Source organism: Mustela putorius, unplaced genomic scaffold, assembly GCF_011764305.1.
Source record: "Mustela putorius furo isolate JIRA1106 unplaced genomic scaffold, ASM1176430v1.1 tig00000640_pilon_pilon_pilon, whole genome shotgun sequence".
In the NCBI taxonomy this organism is placed as follows: domain Eukaryota; kingdom Metazoa; phylum Chordata; class Mammalia; order Carnivora; family Mustelidae; genus Mustela; species Mustela putorius.
In genome coordinates, this window is record NW_025421432.1 from 5,031,089 (window position 1) to 5,053,637 (window position 22,549).

General features: G+C 33.4%; 1 protein-coding gene across 3 annotated transcripts in view; it reads right to left on the bottom strand.

Annotated features, from left to right (window-relative positions):
- Positions 1-288: 288 nt before the first annotated feature.
- MGAT4C (MGAT4 family member C) overlaps positions 289-22,549 on the bottom strand; it is a 318,766-nt gene continuing 296,505 nt past the window's right edge. For 2 of the 3 annotated variants that reach the window (XM_045082967.1, XM_004748589.3), the window contains exons 5-8: positions 21,439-21,517; positions 11,461-11,613; positions 5,688-5,835; positions 289-2,922 (exon numbers count right to left, since the gene is read on the bottom strand). In XM_045082967.1, coding sequence (XP_044938902.1) covers positions 1,781-2,922; positions 5,688-5,835; positions 11,461-11,607 — 1,437 coding nt within the window. In that variant the 5' untranslated portion in view covers positions 11,608-11,613; positions 21,439-21,517 and the 3' untranslated portion in view covers positions 289-1,780. The remainder of the gene's footprint in view (positions 2,923-5,687; positions 5,836-11,460; positions 11,614-21,438; positions 21,518-22,549) is intronic. The other variant, XM_013054220.2, reaches the window with a different exon arrangement.

The following is a 22,549-nucleotide window of genomic DNA, read 5'->3' on the forward strand; positions in this document are numbered from 1 at the left end:
AATATTATGCAACTAGCCAGTTAATGAAAGAGGATGAGAAAAGCCAAGAAAATAGAATGTCTTTAAACATCTGGCAAATACCCTCCAAACAAAGGCAAAAATTGTAGTTTAGTGGCAGTGCTCATTTTTTTCTTATGACTTTAAGACTTAGTTGTGCAACAAAATATTAATATTTATAGATTCCTATTTTCTCTTTATTATACAATAGCATCTGGATGCAAAGAAAATACACAGTAGCTATTGTATCAATAAAAAAAAAATCCCAAATTTTTATGAGTTTCTAATTTAGTCAATTTGGATAGCGTGAATAAATACTTTCCAATCTATAGAAACATATGCATTTGAACCTTTCCATAAACATGCATGAAGTACTTTTCATATCTTTATAGTAAACCCTTTCATTTCTGCTGTTTGTCAAAAGATAGAAAGGATCAGATAAGCTCAGGGCATTCTGGACAACCAATGTCTTTAGGATGCACTAAGGTGTCCTGAAATGCTTTAATAGGACATATGGTTTAGGCACAATTGTCCAGTTCCTTTTAGTAAAAGTTAGTCAAGTTTACTCACCATGTGGGTGCATATACAAGAGTATCATTTCAGACACTTTAGACTTACTCCACAGAATGATAATATGACTTATGGAAAAATCATATTACCCATTTCAAGATAGCATAACTTACTATATGAGACTTAGGTGGAGGTGAACAGAAAGCATAATTTATGTGAGGAGTAATCTCTACGTAAGGGAAAGGGTGCTGTCTGGTTATCAGAACATCTGATCTCTCACTTTGGCTTTACTATGAACTAGCTCTGAGTATAGAAAAGTCAACTGATTTCTATTTTTCCTTCTTTTCTATTTTACAAGATGTCCATTAAACTTCAAAAAAATATATGATAGATTACAATTTCAATTATATGAATTTTAATACAAAACATATAAAATCAATTTCAAAAGTTTTCTGCATTTACTGAAAATGTTTGTAAGAATGAACTAACTATAGGCCTTCTCTAATTTCTTCTATTAAATGTAGGTACCCAATATAACTTGAAAATATTGAGCATAACTATTCTTTTTGCAAAAGGGAATCTAGAAAAAGACTGCTTCCCACAGAAAATTTATTAACAATAGGTGCTCAGTTAATTGTTTCTATACAATGAACAATGCCCCTTTTTGTATAAATGATCAGGGGAGAAATATTTTAAGTCATTTTTTTTCTTTCCATCACTCCACCTATGCACAAAATTCTGTTGTAAAGACATCACTTCTATGAGGAGGTATTCATTGTAGATGTAAAGAAGTCTATGAAAATCTACGTTTACAATAAAAAAAAGATTATCATTCTAACCAACTGCATATTCACATAGATGCTTAATAAAAGCTATCTGATGATATAATGAATGTTTTAACTCTTGAGGAAGTGCACACAATTGGCAACTGTTTTTCAAGACTCACCATCCAGCAAACTAAATTTTCTCACTTTAAATCTTTCATGTCATATTTTTGACATTTAATTAAAATTTTGGAACTAACATCAACACATTAAAAATATAAATGAAAGTAGCATTAACTATAAACTTTAGGAGTTAAAATAAATACAAGTGTGGATTAGAATAAAATTATGTTGACAATACGAAAATCAAAACTGCCAAAATGATTAGACTTTTCCTTGAAAATATCCCATCCATTGCTTTCTCTCCAACAAACAATAGCAAAAGGGAAGGTAGCAAAAAAGGAAACAGGAAAGCCTGCTTTGATAGCTGGACATATCGATTTAATTGGCTAAAAAGTCCAAATGCTAATGCTCCTAATAATCAGCCATTCTTTTTGTGTTTTGGTAACATATATCCTTATACAATTTATGTCAAATGGAATTTTTTGATTCACCTCTGACATTTCAAAGTTTCCGTTTTTGAATTCCCCTAGTCTTAAGTAAGTAACACAATGTCTACTTTGTTTGAAATCTACAACATTTTCCCCAACATCTAGGGCTCCATGATGTAAAATGTCATTTTGCCGATCTTCTGTTCCAGTACTCACTTTAATTTTTTTAATTAAAATTGGGTTCTCAAATATAATCACAAAGACATCTCCTACTGAAGGTGGTTTCCCCCAAAAGTACTCATCAACACTACTATAAGCTTTGCTTGCTTCATAATTTTCGAAAACATTCATATTGGTGTAGAGATTTGCAGGAGGGTTATCAGGGATGTCAAATGACTCTTCTTCAAAATCATCATCTTTCAGCTTATTCTCAGTCCCTTTATACGATGAATAATAACCCATGTGCTGAAAGAGAGATGGTTTAAAACGGATCACATTTTTCTGAGCTAAAAGACCTCGAAAATGAGTCAATAGCCAATCACAAGGCATTTCTTGATAAAACATTAATAAAAAGTGTGCCAAACGTGGGAGATCATGAGAATGATAAAGTTTTCCAATGTAGCCCAGCTTCGAGAACTCAAGAGTTACCCAGTAGGTTCCTTCTAGGGATGTAATGACTTTCTTGATGGCAGTTAAGAAATTTTTTGAACATCGAACGTCATCTTCAAGCATTACATAATAGTCTGAAGTATTGGCACAAAAATTAAGCAGAAAAGCATAATCTACATTTTGCTTAGAACGAAATCTGACTCTGTCTTCTGGATCATTGTAATTTCTTTTAAGGCCATCCAGGATTGGGTAATATTCCTCTGGAGCATGTATAACTATTAATCTTCCTGCAATAATATGGTGGGCAAATTTCTGTGTAATATCCTGGACCATGACATCACGCCAGGATGAATTAAAGTCTGCCAGGTGAACCACCACTGAAATTTCCTTCAGCTCTTCATAGCTGGATTGCTCAAAAATTGACTTGATTGTCTCAAGTAAATAGTTTCCTTTTTTTCGTTTCACTGATGAAAGTCCAATTGTAAGAAACCCTGAACAAAAGAATTAAAAAAGAAGACAAATTAAATGGGAAATAGGTTTTGAATAACATATAAAAAATCTTTTCCCCTTGGGTCTGCTATGATATTAGGTATATCTAGTAAATGATATATATTTGCATATTTTGTGAGTGAAGTCTTATGCTAAATATATAAAAGCTGTAGTACTTAATACATAATTGGTTTTTCTTTGGAAAAAAATGCATCTTAAGTCCAATGACATATAAGCCTATTGATGTAAACATTTGTTTGTGAAATAAAAAATATTATTTAAGGTGTTTTGCAGCTTAATGTGCTCATAAATGCCCATTAGAAAAATAGATGTTTGGATAATATCCACACTATTAAAAAATGCAAAAGGAGAAGGATGTTAAGGATGAACAAATCAGTCTCAAAGGATGAAAAAGAAAATTAAGCATAACTCAGTTTTTTAATCATCTTTAAATTTTTCATAGAAAACACGTTACATTTTCATTTCTTTTTGATCACTGTCATTATCTTGCACTAAAAAAATTAATAATTGGACTTCGCAATTTTATTTTGAAATTTACTAGAATGTTAATTAGAATGCAAACAAAATTATAAACTATTTTTAAAGACTGCATTATTATTTGAATGTTTAGTACATTTTCCAGTACATAAATATCACTGTTTTCCTTATTTTGAAACACATTTTAGAGCAATTTTCTGTGAGGAAATTTTTATTTAGATACCTAAAATCTAAAATTAGAAACTGGATATTTGTAGGGAATAAAATAAAGCCTTATGAAATGGCAGTTTACATCTAAGAAGTGTAGATGTCTCTTCCTTGAAATATTTTCACTTTATAAAGCTCTGATTCTCACCATGATTCACCTACATGAATAAAATTTCCTAACTACTACTTGAAAATAGGAAAATGTTTACATTCACCAAGATTACTGTCTTAATACAGACACCTACTTGTGACTTATGCAATAATGAAAAAGCAGAAATAATAATAATTATTCCAAGAATAATCCAAGAATAATCTTTCTCACTAGGCTGTTAGAGAGGTAGAGATTTACACATTTTGTTCAAATACCTGGATTTATGACCCTAACTTCTTTTGAAAAATGAATATGTTCTCTGGTACCATTCAACTCAAGATTCCAGCCTTTACTAATGCCCTAGAACACTTTCTACATGAAAGACGGGAATCTATGCATTTTGCCTGTAATATGTATCTTGAATATTTCTAAGGGTCTTTTGGGATAGTTTTGCACTTGTCATTGTTTCTGCTTGGTAGATGAGGAAAGGAAACTCAATCACAGGAAGATACATTCACTTGTGCAAAGTGTAACACCCAGTGAGTAGTGTGGAGCCAACATCCCAGAGTGCCCTGCGTTTTCCCTGTGTTTTATATCACCTCTTTGTATAAAGCAGTGGCATATGTGCCAATACATTTCAGTAAACTTAGGACGGAAAGGGAGAATCAGTAATGTTTGCACAAAGGTAGTGTAACAGATGGAGATAAAAATAAACATTGGCAATCTTAAGCAGTTAGAAGAAAGCTTAAGAGCAATAGACATTTGAGATGAAGGAATGAATGGGAGATAGACTTAAAGAAGCCCGAATTAAGTTAAGTTACAATTTCCTCCACCTGGTGATCACAGACTCACTTGTATAAACACTTCTTAATGGGGAACTCAATTTCTGTAGTCCCCACAGACCTATTAAGAAATTCATGATATCACTGTGTTTCATTGATTTCATGAATTCTATTTTTCACACAAAAACATTTTAAAATCAGGTTGAATATTACAATTAATGACATCTTACAATTAAAACTGATAATGCTTATGGTCTTTTAGTGGCACATTAATTAGATCATGATACCTTCTACAGTCTATGATGTCTTGAAATCCATTAAGTGTGTGTATTTACTTCTCAGATCCAATCTACTAATAGTGAGTTGGCTAGTTTTCTCCAAAAATTGAGGTCTACCTAGAACCTCAGAATGTGACCTTATTTGAAAATAAAGTCTTTGCAGATATAATTATTTAAGGATCTTGAGATAAATCATATTGAATTTAGAGTGGGCTCCAAATGCAATAACTGGTCATACCTGAAGAAGAGGAAAGAACACAGAGAGACACAGAGACCAAGAGAAGAAGACCCTGTGGTAACGGAGGCTGGTAGTTATGCCCCCACAAACTAAGGAATGCAAGGGTGACCAAAAGCTGAAAGAGTCAAGGAAAGATTCTCCCCTATAACTTTCAGGTGAGTGGCTCTGCCCGCAACTTGATTTTGAACGTCTGGTCTCCAGAAATATGAGAGAATAAATATCCATTGTTTTAAACTACCTAGTTTGTGGTAATTGGTTATAGCACCTTGGTAAACTGAAACAATGACTCTCACTACTTCAAAAGCAGTGGCAAGTCATTAAAAACCAAAGCATTAGAGCTGGAAATTGTATCGGTATGAAAATGGTTGTTTTTAAAAGGGAAGTTTTAAAAGCTCAAATAAATTGATTTTTCTCAGTCTCGCTACATGGTCCTACAAGCAAACTGTTTGAAAGTTTATATTACAATTAAGAATTTTAAAAATTTCTTTTTTGGGGCTATAAATGGAGCTGGATCAGTAACTGTAATTTGTGAAGAAACACTGAATTACTTCTCAAAGAATATATATTAGTAATGCCCAGAAAGTTTTATTGCGATACAGATGAAGCTGGTTGTCATTATTTTAAAACAAAAATACTTTATGTGCTCTTGATTTGAAAGTGTAGGGATACTTACGCTTTCTTTGTAAAGGCGTGGCAGCTAAGTAGCGATAGGTGACATTGATGGCTCCTGAGAAATTAGATAAATCTTTGAAAGTGTGCACATAACGTTCTGAATTCAGCTGGTGTGTGGATGTTTCCCTTATAAGTTGTTTGTCTCCTTCCTGAATGCCAAGAAGGAGGCAGAGAAAATAAATAAATAATAGATGTCATGATTAAATAAAATTTCTCCTTATGCAACAAATATGTTGTTGATATGTAACATGGGTATTATCTAAATCTCAACTTCTGGCGCCACAAGCTACAGGACCCCATCTCTCATCTGAATTCCCACCTATAGTCGCTACTCCAGGCTCTCCTACTCTATTGTGCTCTTCATACTTCTCTTCCACTTGCTTTTCCACAATATACACTAATAATGGCATTTTCTAGACAAAAAATTCCCGCATGAAAACTCCTACTGCCTTTATGTTAAAATTCAAAATCTTTACAATAATTCAATGACCTTAAAATTTCACAATAATCTACTTGTATCATGTAAAGCTAATTCTCACAAGTTTCCCATATTTGAGTCATATTAAGCTATTTCATCTTCTTTAAGCACTGTTTAATAATACCAGACATTATTTCTATATAATTATTTCTGGGAAATTTATTAATCAAGAAGTTTTAGTCAGTCACTTATCAATGGCCACTATAATCAAGGGCTGTTGAGAATAGATAGCCGTGGTCCTTGTGATGTGAGTGTTCTTTCAACTGTCCTCAAGATATCTTCATACACATTTGTACCAAGTTAAGGAAATGTCTTCAGAACTTGCACTAATTTTTCCCATGATTGTTTGCTTGTTGTTTGTGTGTGTGTGTGTGTGTACATGTGCATGCATGCATGCAAACATGTGTGTTTGTGTGTGGTATTCTGTTGAAGTCTGGTCCTTTTATGTTTATGATCCTTCTTATATTAATTGGTAATGGACGTATTCGATCTTTGAGAAGGTCTATGCTGAGTGAAATAAGTCAAGCAGATAGAGTCAGGTATCCTATGGTTTCATTTACTTGTGGAGCATAGGAATAACAAGGAGGACATTGGAAGATGAAGAGGAGAAGTGAGATGGGGGAAATCGGAGGGGCAGAAAAACCATGAGAGACTGTGGATTCTGAGAAACATACCAAGGGTTTTGGGGGGTTTGGGTGGGTATTATGAAGGACATGTATTGCATGGAACATTGGGTGTGGTGCATGAACAATGAATTTTGGAACATTGAAAAAAATAAAATTAAATTTTAAAAAAAGAGAAAGTTTATATTAAAAAAGATTCATATTTAGCTTAAATATATCCTGTTAATTATTAATTGGTCCCTTTTTCTCTCCTCTTTAGTATAAATTCAATAGTAGATTTTGATTATCTAATCATGATTTGGTCAAGTCTTTATTGGTTATACATTATTATCAAAATATCGACTTGCTTGCTCTTTGTATAAGGTTCACTACCACAGGTAGAATATATTCAAAGATAACCTATTTAGAAAGAATTTTGTTGTTTTTGGCAAGTGTCTACTGTACTGCGTGATGTTATATGGATCTATTCTACTATTCCATATACAATAGCAGGTCAGGCATGTGCAAGCAGTTAAGACTATAAAGAAAGTAAATGCATTTGAACCAATTTGGTCCTCATATTATCTGACTGTAGTCAATAAAACTTTAATTAAACCCCTGTTATAAAAAATTAGAAAGGATTCAAATACAGACCTTACCTCATTTGGAATATTCAATACTTTGTATTACATTCAAATGTCAATGGAGAAAAAGACTGACTCAAAACTTTAAATCAATGGCCAGACTGGAATTGTCTTAGAATAAAAATTAGGTAATAGTAAATCATGACTGGAAAGAGTTTCAATCTGGTCTTTGCTAATTCAAAATCCTTTCGGAATATCTCTTTTGCATATTCAATTATGTTTATAAACCTATACTTGGTCTTTACTATATTTCTATATTTTATATTGTCTTAATTGAGAAAAAGAGGTTAGTGTTTTATGATATTTATAGCATATTTGCCACCTATCAGTTGTAGACTTTCAAAATATTTGGAATTATGTCTTGAATTCTCTACTTCTTATAAATATACTAATTGCATAACTATTGAATTCTGATTATTGTAATTTCTTTTTTTTTCTTTACACATAAATATTTTCATTTTTGTCTTTCTGAAAACTTATAAAACATTATTAGAGTTTTAAAATAAATTTAGGACTACTAAAAAGTAACTAAGGCCTCAGCTCAGTACCAACTTCTTTAATAGTGATGTAATAGGGTCCATTATCAATAGGATCTAGAAGAAAAATCTTTAAGAATCACAGTAGTCACAATTCTGAATTCATTTTGCCATTCTGCTCTTACGTGATGTTACATTCTAAAGGAAGTGCAGAATCTTGGCTATTTCTTTAAGAATTCTATTTTGAATGTGTAAAAATCCTGACCTTTTCTGTGTTAAGATAGAGTACATTCATCCTGATTGAAGGACATAACAGAAAATAAAATGAAATGGAACTTATATGAAAGCACTTTATTAAATTCTCAAGAACAAGCTTCTTTACACTTTTCAGCATAAATAAATAATGCAGCTTTCGCCTGAGTCAGCCTTGTTGGCTGCTTTCCAGAGGCATCTACCTGAACAGTTAGGCTCTCCCTGGATACCTTCTTTCTGTAGCTGCTCTGCTAGGGTGTATTTCTCAGTAATAAGACAAAGCTTTATGACAATCATTTTCTGGATAGGAATGCAATTCAATGGACTAGCTGCAGACTAAGTGTATACCCTTGTGGCTACTTTGAAGATGCTCACAGCCCAGAGGCTAAGTTGATTGGGCATGTAGCGTCTCTCCTACTTAGTTTGCCTTGTAATAGCATTTGTCTCTTACACTGAGCTTGGCTTCCTTTCCCAATGAAAGGCGCATATGTCTCGGATATGTAAGCATACATTAAACTGCTATATGCCAAGGATTTCAGACCACAAATGGATTTTCTAGCAAAAACAGCAGAAAAGAATGTGCTAAGTAACTCCAGAGATCTTTTACTTGTAATTGTTTATCTGATTTCTCTGAATTATAACTGTTATTTCCCCCTGAAATAAGGAAGGTAAGAAAAGAAAGATCAACCAATGTTTATGTTTTAGCAATAGTACACATTGTGGCATTCTGGAGTCAAGGAAAAAAAAACCTAAATGACATAATTTTGTGAAAACTGAAATAAACACAGATAAAAGGGTCAAAAGAGACAAAGGTTACAAAGAAGCTACATTATATACTAGTATGTGGCTGGCTTTCTGTGGCTATTAAACATTTTTAGAAAAACAATTTTAATGTAGTTTTACATTAATTACTTAAATGTTTTAAGTCTTTATACATATTAAGCCTTGGGATAAAATTTAACTCTGAATACATTTAGGTTAAAAATAATCACCTAGGAAATAGTGGGAAACTAAACTAATAAAAATACTGTCATTAAATTTTCAGTAAGCAGGGGGTGCCTGGGTGGCTCAGTGAGTTAAGCCTCTGCTTTTGGCTCAGGTCATGATCTCAGGGTCCTGGGATGGAGGCCCGCATCAGGCTCTCTGCTCAGCAGGGAGCCTGATTCCCTCCCCTTCTCTCTCTGCCTGCCTCTCTATCTACTTGTGATCTCTTTCTGTCAAATAAATAAATAAAATATTTTAGATCTTTCTCTGTCAAATGAATAAATAAAATATTTTAAAAAATAAATTTTCAGTAAGGGGAGTGATTGTGTTTAACCATCATTTTAACTCATTTTTTTCCAACTTAATATAAGTATTTAAAAATAATTATAAACTTTTAAAATGAAGGAGCGAAATCTTCTCTACTCTTGGGCTGATTTGTAAATTTGGCTAATTATATATGTAATCTAGCCAGAGAAAATTTCACTAAGAAAGTACTCTTTATTAAGCATTGCTTCATTAAATCACACGTTTTACATTAGATACATAGGACTGAAGCTTGGATAGAAATGTGTAAAAATCCACAAGACAGGGCAAAAGTATCTGATCCTCTTACAGATATACACTCTATTACTTTTTATACATTTTATAATGATTTGAAGAGGTTCTATATCAAGATATAAGGTTGTTTGCTGCATACAATGATCTTTTGTCTGCTTAAAATAAAACACTGAAATTATGTTTAAAAGTGTCTCACAAATGCAGCAAGTCATTGAATACAATAAACATCCTGCCAATGCCATGTGTTTGATTTACAAGATGTGATTTACTGCTGCCAGTAAACACAGATGCAAGAGATAAATTTTTATTACAAAATTAAATCATTTATCAAAGGCTCTCCTTGTTAATTTATGACCTTTAATTTTATCCAGAAAAAAATAGGGGGATCACATGGGCCTTGTTATATTGTCTTTAAGTCTCATAAACCTAATAATCAGGTTTAAAGAAAGGTCAAAATGCATGCCATTAGTAAGTTTCTCCAGTTTGCTATGTTTACCTACATCATGCCTAGTCAAATTCTATTCATCTGTGGTGATTTTAGCCATCATGAATTGTCTATGGAAAACAGAATAAAGGAACCACAAGATCAAGAAACATATATGAATGTAAAAGGCATAGGCATAGTCAAAATCTAGAATCTGGCAGAATTTTGTCATCAAAGAATGATGCTAACGGAAGCAAGATGCTTTACAGAAGACCTCCTGAGAGGTTCTGTCCCAAGATCAAACGGTTGGCTTATCGCTATAGAATAGTACATGGCAAATAATGCGTAGGTAAGATCATGTTCAATTAGTGAAATAAAACATTTTACTGGGAAATGCTTTTTGTGGTTTTTGGCAGATTTTTCTCTTGCTAAGATAGTCATTGAAACTTTCAGCATGCTTGCATGGTGGAAAGTACTTTTCAGTCCTCTCTGTGTCCAAAGATTTTGATTTTCTGAAATATGTGAACAAGAGTAATAACATAAAGATTGGGATTTTTCCAAATATCTTAAACTCAATTCAGAAATTGAATTTAAAAAATGTCCATGTTATTCTCATCAGACACGAACTGGTGTGATACAGTCATAGCAACTAAAGAACAAATTGAGATCTCAAAGTTAGCCTGAGTAAGTCCTTTTCTATGTTTCTAGAATTTACTTAAAAATTCATTTACATATTATATACTAATGTATCCTTTTTAAACTACTGAATAGTTTTCACAGCATCTCTAGTTCTTGAGGTTCTATATACTTTTCACTGAATATAAATATATAACATGGTGGCCAATTATGACTATTCAAAATCAAGTGAAGTGTCATACACTATAATAAAATATTATTTCTTAACAAAATAGCATAATTAGTACCATTAATTAAAAAATAAGATTTTAAAAACTTTGATGATATATAAAAAATTGAGAAAGTAAGGACTGATATCTTTAAGCAATTTTTAAAAATTCTACATATTTCAAATTAAAGCTCCAAAATTATTATGGCTATACATAAAATTAATTCAGCATAGTGATGATAGCTAATTTACTTATAGCCAAATACACATCCCTGAGCTACTATATGCAGCATTAAAGAAAATATTGCAACATAAATCAAAATAATTGTAATGCTGGTATTCTAGAATGAATACAAAAAGTAGCTAGGTGGAAAGTATACATGTTAGAGTTTTGCTCAAACTAAGACTATTTCAGCAGCCTGGGATTGAAGTTTGGTTAAAATTGGACTAAGCTTAATTTGATTTAGACCTTATTTGTAACAACAACAACAAAAATAATCCCCCAAACTTACCAGAACATAGCTGTCTTCAATGTACAAGTTCATAAAGAGAAGGAAAATGACAAGAACTCCCAAGAATGACACTGTGGAACGCTTTCGCAGGCATCTCATTTTATCGAGTATTTCAAAAATGTGCTTCATTTGATAAAACTTAAACATTCTATCCTGGGGAAAAGGGGCACAGAATTACTGACAATTAACTTTGGATGTAAATATTTCTTTATAGGTATCAAAAGCTGTCCTTTATAACAAGACACCCTTCACCTCTAAAGTTGTTTCCAATTTCACACATATGATTTTCACAGATTATTAATATCTTAACATACGATCAATGTACTGCTTTATATTGATGTGGAGTAAATAAAAATAAAAAGCAAATCTTAGTTTTTTCTGAACAAATAAACATTGACAATAATGCCAAAAAAAAAAAAAGTCCTTTCATGAGAAACAGCACAAAAATAAGAGAGAAAGATAAACATTAAGGTAACTTCTACCTCCTCATATTATAATGTAATGAAAATGGAAGAAACTAGAAGCTTGGGCCTAATATTGATCCTGGAGTAAGTGCACCGGAAAGAGCACCTGGGAGGGAACCTGGGTCAAGGAAAGAGAAGTCATAAAGGAAGTTAAACTTTTGGGCTAAGTCCAAACATATCTTTGAGAACTTGAGTTATAGTTGGTTTGGTTACTTTTCAGTAATTCTTGTTAAATCAGAGTAAATCCTAGAGTGACATATCTACATGGCCTTGCTTGATCTACTAACTAAGAAGTTTGGCTGGTTAAAATAATTCATGAATTGCAAAATAGCAAAATGAACATCAGCAAGATTAGTGGAGATCTGTTTTTTTCCCATTCTACTCTTCATTGTGTGTTATCTTCTAATCATTGATTTATTTAGATGACTGATCATTTGTTTAAAAACTATAAACATATAAAAACATATAAAAATCAAAAGACTAGTTGAATCATATTTTGTCTAAAATCAAGGATAATCTGGAAACTGTACCACGTCTAGCTGGGTACTGGGTCTCCCTGAGCTCAGTGTTAGGATGAGGTATGGATATGAATAAAGAACTTCAGGAAGTGGAAATGGCTTCTTAAATGATGTCTAGGACATAGCAATCAAACAATGTCTCTTCGCAAAAAAGAATTTATGAATCCTTATAAATTATAAGAAAGACTATTAGGAATTGGGAAAAAGGGTTAACAAAGGGGAAGAATGGAAATATTCTCAAAGAAAATATAAGAATTACTGTTCATTTCCTTTAGCCATATTTTTCTCTAGGGTTATTTTTATTTTTCTTGTTGACTTGTAGAAGTTTTAAATGTATGTGTAGAGATGCATACATATACATTTATCTTTGCTTATGATGAAAATATTTAGCTATCTTCCCCAAGTATTATATCTTTTATTGGGTTCGGCCAACCCTGAGGTGGAGAATGAAACGATTACTCCACTCACCTCGGTAGGAGAAAGGAGAGGGCATGGGGACAAGACACACTAAGGGCAAAATGTCCCAAGCTAAACTCCCTTTACTTTTATTGTGAATGTTGTCACTACATTAGGGAATAAGAAAAACAAGAAGGAACGTGAAGCTATAATAATCAGGACAGTGGCATAGGGAGTAACCTCAGAACAAGCTGTGTTCCCAATGTGTGAGCAGGCAAGAAGAGCGTGGAGTACTGACCACAGAAGATAAATGTTTCTGAAGTTTAAGCATTTACTCCCTGGATGAGCGAATTGAGCCGCAAAAAGGATCTGGCTGTTTTCAGCCCAGAAACTGCAAAGGAGGCCCAGTTTTCCAGACACTTCTTTGCTTTTCAACTAGTTTCACCCAGGGAGGCATGTGTTTATTAAATCTGATCTAGCCAGGCATTGTGAATTCTCACAATTTTCCTCTTCTTGGTATGACTTTTGCAGTACAGAGTTTTTCATTTCAAATTTATTTCATACATAAGACTTTTTTTGGTATAGTGTTTTGAAAATTGTTCCCAATTTTGATGTCATATGGACAACCTCCTTAATTTTTTTTATGGATAGATTTTTAATATATCTAGGATTTATCTTTTTTGTCTTTTATCATGTACTAGAATAATTTTATATGTTTTTTATTTTTCATCTGGAGAGCTGATGGTCTTCAACTTATAGTGTACTGGTCATAACTACTAGTCACTCCTGACTTCAAAGCTGTGGGGAAGTATAATCGCCCGCATAATCAGAAATAAAAAAGAACGTTACTATTGTATATCACATGTTATACCAAATCAATCATTTTTTGATAAATGATGCCACTTCTATAATAGGGTCATTTTCTAATTTGCATTTAGAGGTTAAAAATGTATTTATAGATCCATCATTTATAACATTTTTCAACAAAAAAATACATAACAATTTTAAACCAGAGCATTATAAGTGAAATTCTGTTATCTGATAATGGTTTTGTAGATAAAACCACATTATGTTTGTAAGATTTTCATCTGAATTTTGAAAATTGACAAAAATACAAAGTATTAGAATCTAATCATACACCAATGGACACAATATTTTAAAATATTTTTAAATGTCAATTTGGGAAGACCTATCAATAGCATAAAATGCATGTATTCACTTTGACTCAGCAATTATACTTCTAAAAATCTATTCAAAACCAAAAATTGTATTTGTGAGTAAACGTTTAGCTATGGTGTTAAAAGACAGTGATGTCTGTAAAATAAATTGGAAACTATTAAGATGTTAACAGCTGTTATCTTAATATAGAATTATCAAGAGTTTTCAATCCTGTTTTTACTTTTTTCAATTTTCGTACTTTCAAAAGTACATATATTCAGTATTATTTAAAAAGTTACTTTTAATTTTCAAAATTCTCTATCATCTGTTGGAAAAAAACTGCATTTTATTTCTTGGACACAAACATAAACACAGACTTTTTTTTTAAGAAAATAAAATTTAAAAATATGTAGCACTGTATGGTATGTTTTGGATGCTCTGAATTTGAATGCTATAAGCTCAATAAAAATGCTAAGTCAAGAAGTATATTCTAATTCTATTCTCTTGAGACAAAGGCAAAATGTAAAAAAAAAGTGACGCAAATTGAATCTGCAAAGTTCAAATGTAGAAATTACATATAAAGAAAATAAGTCTATCTATTAAAAGTTATTAAATACTTACTAAATACTAGGCAATATAGTTTGCATGAGTAGCTCACTGGCCTTTCATAACAATACTGAGATTTTAATACTCCCATTAGCTTTACAAATAAAAAAGAAAGAAAAATCCAGAGTTTTCTTGAGGTGTCTCTAAAAGGAATAATTCCAGTTTTTAAATATTAAAATTGATCAGTCTGCTTGATTAACGACTATTGGTATACAGTTTACTAATTAGGTTTCATATGACATTTTAGACATCATGTTGCCAACAAACTATCCCACATATATGATGATAATAACTTGTGATATCAATCTCTTGAATAAAATAGAAATAATATAAAAGACATAAATTCAATTTTTTGGCAGAAAAAATTTTAACTAAATCTATTTAGCCTAAAAAAATACAAATATATAATGTGAGGAGGTGGGTGATATATGGTATTTCAAGTGATATGAGAAGTAGGAAGTATAATACTTTGGAGGCAATACTTGAGAGCACTCTGCAACAATGCAAAATAGTACAAGACAATGACAAAATCACAAGTTGTAATTCCAGAGTTAACAAAGAAAGAAAGACAGAATCCCGAGAGAATAATGGTGACCACCTAAATTCTAAGATCCAATCCTTCACATCAGAATCCTCCAAAATCCACTCAGAACAATCAGAGCACGAATAACCTTCCATAGTGTACATCCTGAGTATACCCATGAGAAAGATGATAGCACAAATTTCACTGTATATATAAATGAAAACAATAACACCCAGAACAAGCAGAACTGGCTGAGGACCCCAAACCAGAGTAAACAAATGATTGGAAAACAGATCAAAATATGTGTCATTTATTTAAAAAAAAATACCAGACAAACTACAATAAAAGAAAATTAAGGAAGATAATTATTCATACAAACTTCTTCTCCATCTGAAACAGGATCATCTGGGTCCAGGAAAATCCAAATAAATATTTTTTAAAAAGAAAAAAAAGACAAAATACAATAAATTAAATATACTGAAAGGAAAACAAAATAACTGATTTCAGGTAGGGGGAAGGGACTCTATGGTCACAACTTTCTGTTGTGTCATGAGGCAAGAAAACTCTTAGAGATTAGTAGGAGCATTTCCAAAGGACATAGAAAACAGCTTGAAGAGGAGTCTATTGAGAAAATTTGGGAAAATCTATCCATCAAAAATGACTGTGATTGATAGTAAAATATTGAATTTATATAATTTCGTGTATATAGAGCAATGATAAAAAGTAGAGAAAGAGAAAGTAAGAAACCTATCTACCAAAATTAGAGGTGATCGCTGCATCATCTGATTTAGAAACTGGTCTTTGATAGGAAAGTATTAAGGTTTCCTGCATTTCTAGGAGGAACTGTATTTCACCCACATTTAATGACTGGTATTTTCAGATACTGGACAACAGGCAGCACAGGGCAATGATCTCTGAGGGAAAGGAAATGAAAGAAGTAAATGCCAGGATTTTTCTAGTTTGTTGCCAGAAGGCAGTTTTCAAAAGCCAGGGCAGGAAATTGATGAAAGAATTTGAAGAAGTCACACATAAAAAGATAACCTCTGTTCATGTATTGAAAGAGCTAGTATCATTAAAAAGCCTATATTACTCAAATAGATTCAAGAGATTCAATGCAATACCTATCAAAATTCCAATGGCGACTTTTTTTTATAGAAATAGAAAAAAAATTCCAGAATTTCTCTGGTATCACAGAAGACCCTGAAAACCCAAAGCAAACATAAGAAAGAATAACAAAGCTAGAGGTATCACACTTCCTGATTTCAAACTACTGTATATTACAAAACAATAGTAATCAAAATGATATGATACTGTCACAGAAACAGACACAGTTCAATGGATAGAATCAAGAGCTCAAAAATAAGCCCACCCATTTACTGTCAACTAAATATTTGACAGGAGAGCCAAGAATACTTGATAAGGAAAGGATAGTCTTTTTAACAAACAATGCTGGGAAAACTGGACAGCTATATGCAAAAGAATAAACTGGGCCCCTCTCAAGAATTAGAACAGTTTCTGGAATGTAAAGACAGAAATAATTCATGTTCCCTTCATCCGGAATAGAAAAAAATTGTAATAGATTGGGCATCAGATGGAGTACTCAGGAGACTATTCCCTTAGTAGGTAACATCAGCCCGAGACTGGAGGCTTCTCTGAAACCAGCACTTTAATGGCAAAAATGGATAAAGGGAATTACTATCAGAAAGGGAAATTCTAACTGGAGGGTATTATGTTGAGTGAACTAAGTCAATCACAGGAAGACAATTATTATATGGTTTCACTCATATGAGGAATATAAGAAACAGCAGAGAGGATCATATGGGAAGGGAGGGAAAAATCACATCCCAGAAACTGTTCTAATTGTTCTTTCCAGTGATTCCTTACCAGTGTTGGATAGTGTTCTCACACACATGCACTAAGTGCTCAGTTAAAGACATTAGGGAAACCCTTTGCAGATCTCTCTCTTTCTGACTCTCTCTGCCTTCATTTGTAATCTCCACATAGCTTTCTCCTCTCTGGTACTCCGGCTGTGAATTCTAGCCAGGTCAGAATCTCAAACTTCTCAACTATGTCTCTTTATCCTAGAGAGCCCACTGTCTAATTGGATTCTCTCTCCTCATACTGCAGCCTAGAAACTCTGAACAGTTATCTCATTTGTTTCCCTTCTACCAGGAATCCTGCCCTTTTCTGCTTGTTGTACAAAGTGTGAACATTTGTTTCACATATTTAGTCTAGTTTTTCAGTTAAGGAAAGAGGGTAAATCTGCTGCTCCCTGTTTCTTCATCATGGTCAGAAATATCTTGCTGGTGTTATAATTCTTCGCTTATGCTTTCTTCTCTTTTTCTTGAAAAATAGTATTACATTATTGTCTGCTTTTAATGTTACTTGGAATTTCTAATGGCACCTGTTTTTCTTTCCATTATAAATGATTTGGCAAATGTAAAATTGATTGGTTGTGCTGTCTAGAGACTTGTTAAATTTTTTTAAAGTAGGCTCCATACCCAATGTGGAGCCCAGTGTGGGGCTTGAACTCGGACCTGCGCTGAGAACAAGAGTCGAATGACTAACGACTGAGCCACCCAGTTGCCCCTGGGCTTAAGTCATTTTTTAAAAGAAAATATTTTCTAACTATGCTGCATGTGTGAGTAAGCACACATGCACAGATACACACAAACCCAAACTTTAGACTGTATAAAAGAAATATGTTATAAAACCATTATTCAAAAAGGCTAAAGGTAAAGGGATGAGCAAAATATTTTGAGCAAGTTCAAACAATGAGATAGCATAGTTTCATATCCCAATATACAATGTGAGTGAATAAAGGCCATAAAAGCATAAAACTACTTAATTAAGTTTACTTTGTAAAGCTAAACACTGCAATTCCTGACAAAATACTACCAAATAACACAACCAGCAACTTCTTAAATCCGAAACAACAGAAGATTCAATAAGTCAAAATGTCTAATGCTAGGAATCTATAAATGCTCACAGCCCAAGACAGATCAAGAGACCAAAAATTGTGAAACATCAGAGCAGAAATGTGTGTAAATCAAGAACTCTTAGAAACATAAGCACATGTTTATGGATCTGCAAACATAGTGAGGACTAATAGTAGTCTTCTCTCAGAATCTGACAGTTTAAATAGTCAAAAAAATAGGAAAGAGCATCTGGATAATCCAACATTATCTCTTAATATTTATTTTTGTGTGTGTGTGTGTGTGTGTGTGTGTGTATTGGTAAAAAAATATATTTGGTTAAAAGTAAATATGGTTGGTAGGAATTTTAAAGACTGTTTCCTGTCTGGCCATAAACCAATATAATACAAAATAAGCTAACCAAGGAGGAGACAACCACATCTGATGAAAGAGATTGATGGTTTATGTAGAAATGTGATAGTAGAGAGATTTAAAACAAGGCAACTCCTAGATACCATGGTAGCATTAGTGGGTAACGATTTTTATTTATTGATTTTGGAGGGAGGGAGTCAGAAGAAGAGGAAGAGAGAATCTTAAGCAGACTCCACCCCGAGTGTGGAGCCCAACATGGGTCTCAGTCCCACTATTATGCGATCATGACCAGAACTGAAAAGAGTCAGACACCCAAATGACTGTACCACCCACACACTCCAAGTAGTCATTTTTAATTAACAGACACTCTGCAACAGAATTTGTCTCTCAGGGTCCTAGTGTGAAAAGAAAGCATGTTGATACAAGTAACTGATAAAGGTATCTATTGAAAACCAATAAATTGAGCTTGAGAAACTCAAGTTCACCATCCTTTGCAAACTGGAAGTAGTAAAAGAAAGTAAAAACTTGGTTTGAAATTATTAAATAGGTAAGCACAGCCTGATAACAAAAACTGCACTAGCATGCTCCTGCTTGAAAATTTCAGTCATACAAGTGAGGACAGATTATCTGAGCAGTCATTTGGTTCCGTATTCAAACAATGTCTTATTTGTTAGAAAATTTTCACTTAGTCTCTGAATAATTTTAGAAAGGTAAAAAGTGTTTTTCAGAGGTCATGGATTGATTATTACAGATTAGGTTCATTTAGGAAAATCAACCTAGGTTCATTTAGAAAAATGATAACTCATATTATCATGGTTTGAGTGAATTAGGTTCATTTAGAAAAATGATAACTCATATTATCATGGTTTGAGTGAATTATTTTCTTCAGATGACATATATCATCTTTATATACCCTAAATGTCATGAGAAATTTATTTGCTAACAATATATGCTATGATACACTTTATCTCTTGCACGTATAATGAGACATGTTTTGTTTAGTAGTTTTACTGCAAATGTTTTAAAAAATAGCTTCTTTGTCAGAAATTTATAATAAAACACTGTTGATTGTGAATTTAGTTAGGGAAATAAGGATATATAAAAACTCTACTCCTCTACTCCAAATGTATGCTAAGTTGGCACATCTGGTTCAATAAGATTTCATTTTTTTTTTTTTTTAAGAATAATATTCTCTGGCTAAAATTAACAAGTCAAAAAATGACAGATGCTGGCGAGGATGCGGAGAAAGGGGAACCCTCCTACACTGTTGGTGGGAATGCAAGCTGGAGCAACAACTCAGGAAAACAGCATGGAATTTCCTCAAAAAGCTGAAAATAGAGCTACCCTATGACCCAGCAATTGCACTACTGGGTATTTACCCTAAAGATACAAATGTAGTGATCTAAAGGGGCACATGTACCTGAATGTTTAGAGCAGCAATGTCCACAATAGCCAAACTATGGAAAGAACCTAGATGTATATGTATGTATTTATGTATATGTATATGTATATATACATGTATATGTATGTATGTATATAGATATGTACATACATACATATATATATACAATGTATGTGTGTGTGTGTGTGTATACACACACAATGGAATACTATGCAGCCATCAAAAGAAATGAAATCTTGCCATTTGTGACGATGTAGATGGAACTAGAGGGTATTATGCTTAGCGAAATAAGTCAGTTGGAGAAAGACAACTATCATATGATCTCCCTGATATGAGGAAGTAGAGATGCAACATGGGGGGTTTAGGGGGGAGGAAAAGAATAAATCAAAGAATATGGGATTGGGAGGGAGACAAACCATAAGAGATTCTTAATCTCACAAAACAAACTGAGGGTTGCTGGGGGGAGGAGGTCGGGAGAGGGTGGTGGGGTTATGGACACTGGGGAGAGTATGTGTTATGTTGACTGCTGTGAAGTGTGTAAAGCTGGCAATTCACAGACCTGTACCCCTGGGGATAAAAATACATTATATGCTTATAAAAAATTAAAAAAAATTAATTAAAAAACAATGAATTTTGGAACACTGGGGAAAATTTAATTTTTAAAATAAAATACAAACAAACAAATCAATAAATAAAAATAAAGAATCACATTCTCTTTGGAAGACCCAGGTGTTGAATGTTCACATATATGAAACAACTTCAAAGACATAACTATTTAAAAATCATTTGGAGGTAATGCTATACCAAATAATTCATTTTTTAAATGGAAATAAATTATTTTCACTCTATAATTTCTTTTTGAAAGACTATTACATATGAATACACTCATATATAAAATGTATATTACATATTCAGGTATTTACATACAATTTTGAAATTATAAATAGTGTGGCATATAATTCTATATACTTATAAACACATAATTATATTAAATATAGCTATATTCACCATGAAACAAGTCAATCAGTGAGAAGGTATTATTTTTTACACTATTTAATACTAATCCTACCTGAATTTTGTATCCTTAACTTTACAAACCATCTCCAAAGAGGATACAAGACATTCTTAGCAATCTTTCCATCCTATGACATCATTCTTTCTCACAATTTTGTCCAATCTTCTTCTTCTAATTCTTCTTTTTTTTTTTAAACAACTTTTGGAATTACATGACCTCTCTTACAACCATTTTTTGAGCAAAATTCAAAACTTAGATCTTCAGCTAGGACTCCTTCCTGAACCTATTTCCAATTCTTGAATAGTGACTATTATTTCTAGGCAGATTTCCTGCTATTCACACAAACACAATGATTCTAAAACTACAGGTTGGTTTTCCATTCCAGCTCGCTGGTCCTTACAGTCTCATTTTTGGTGGGACTAGATCTCTAATTGCCAAGTTAAATCATCCAAAAGTTATTTGTCTCCTGCTTTCCCAAAGTCAGAAATATTCCAGGTTCTGTCTCACCTGCCACAATTTCTCTCTGCTGCCCCCCACTCCCCCATTCTCACCGCCATTATAAATGTTCAGGTTAAATACTTCCGGACGCTGATGGTTTTTCCTACCCACCTGCCATTCATCATTTGTTGCTGAAGTATCAGCCCCTGAACCGGAAGAGGGAAGCTAGTTGGTGAGTTCCGCTGCTGGGCTGGAAGTGAGAAGATCCACATTAGATGTCAGGATGCATTTCCAGGCAGGGGGCTGTCAGTCAGGTCAAGTTAGTGGGAAAAAGGTAACAACAGGGCTTTGCTGTGTCACAGGACAGCAGTCAAGAAAGCTGCCTGCCAAGGGTCTCAGTCATCACAGTGATAACACAATGCCTGGTGGTAAACCATGCGTTGGCAAAAGCACAGCCAGCCCTGTACTGAGGAGTCCATTCGGACTCGGACTTCCCTTGCCACCCAGACCCTAAGTATTACGCGGTGAAAACTGTATAGAGGCCGAATCCAGTTGGTCTATTTCAGTCCTGCTTTTTGCAAAATGGGGGAAGGGGAACCTAACGACTGTTAAGAACTATTTTACTTTTCAAGTTCTGGAATTAGCTGTACTTTAAGTGGTACTTTGCATTTCCTGAGAAAGGACACTTGGAAAACAGCCAAGGAGCACTGGACAGGTAGAGAAGGCAGAGAATTTAAACAATTCTTTTGGACAAAACTACAATTTCTTCATCCTGTGTCCTACTTCTCCTTCCCATTCCTGAGATAAAATAACCAAAGCTTGCTGTTTTGTAATAATAAAAGTAGTTTTATATTAAAAGAAAAACAAAAACAGACTTCTTACAGGAAATACAAATGTCCTTGTGTCCACTATGGTGGGAGTCCCTGTTTCAGGTACTATCTCCCTTAGTTGCCTCTCTACCACCTATGTGTGCTGGACCCACACTAATCAGTGGGACTTGGAAGAAGGGCACCAGGAGCAGCAGAGAATCCATTGCAGGCCAGCACCACCCTTTATGACTATATGAAATGTATCCCCTGTTTGAGGACACTGAAGTTTATACAGGTTGTGACTTTGCCCCAGATCACCTAAACTGTTAGAAACACTGCAAAGTTGCCCATGCAAATAAGCTTAGATTGGTTGAGCCAGGAGTTTCAGGATTTCCTCTAATAACTAGAAGAAGAAGTACGAAACTTAGCAGCTTCATTCAGATAGTATCAAGATGGCGCCTCAGGGATCTGAG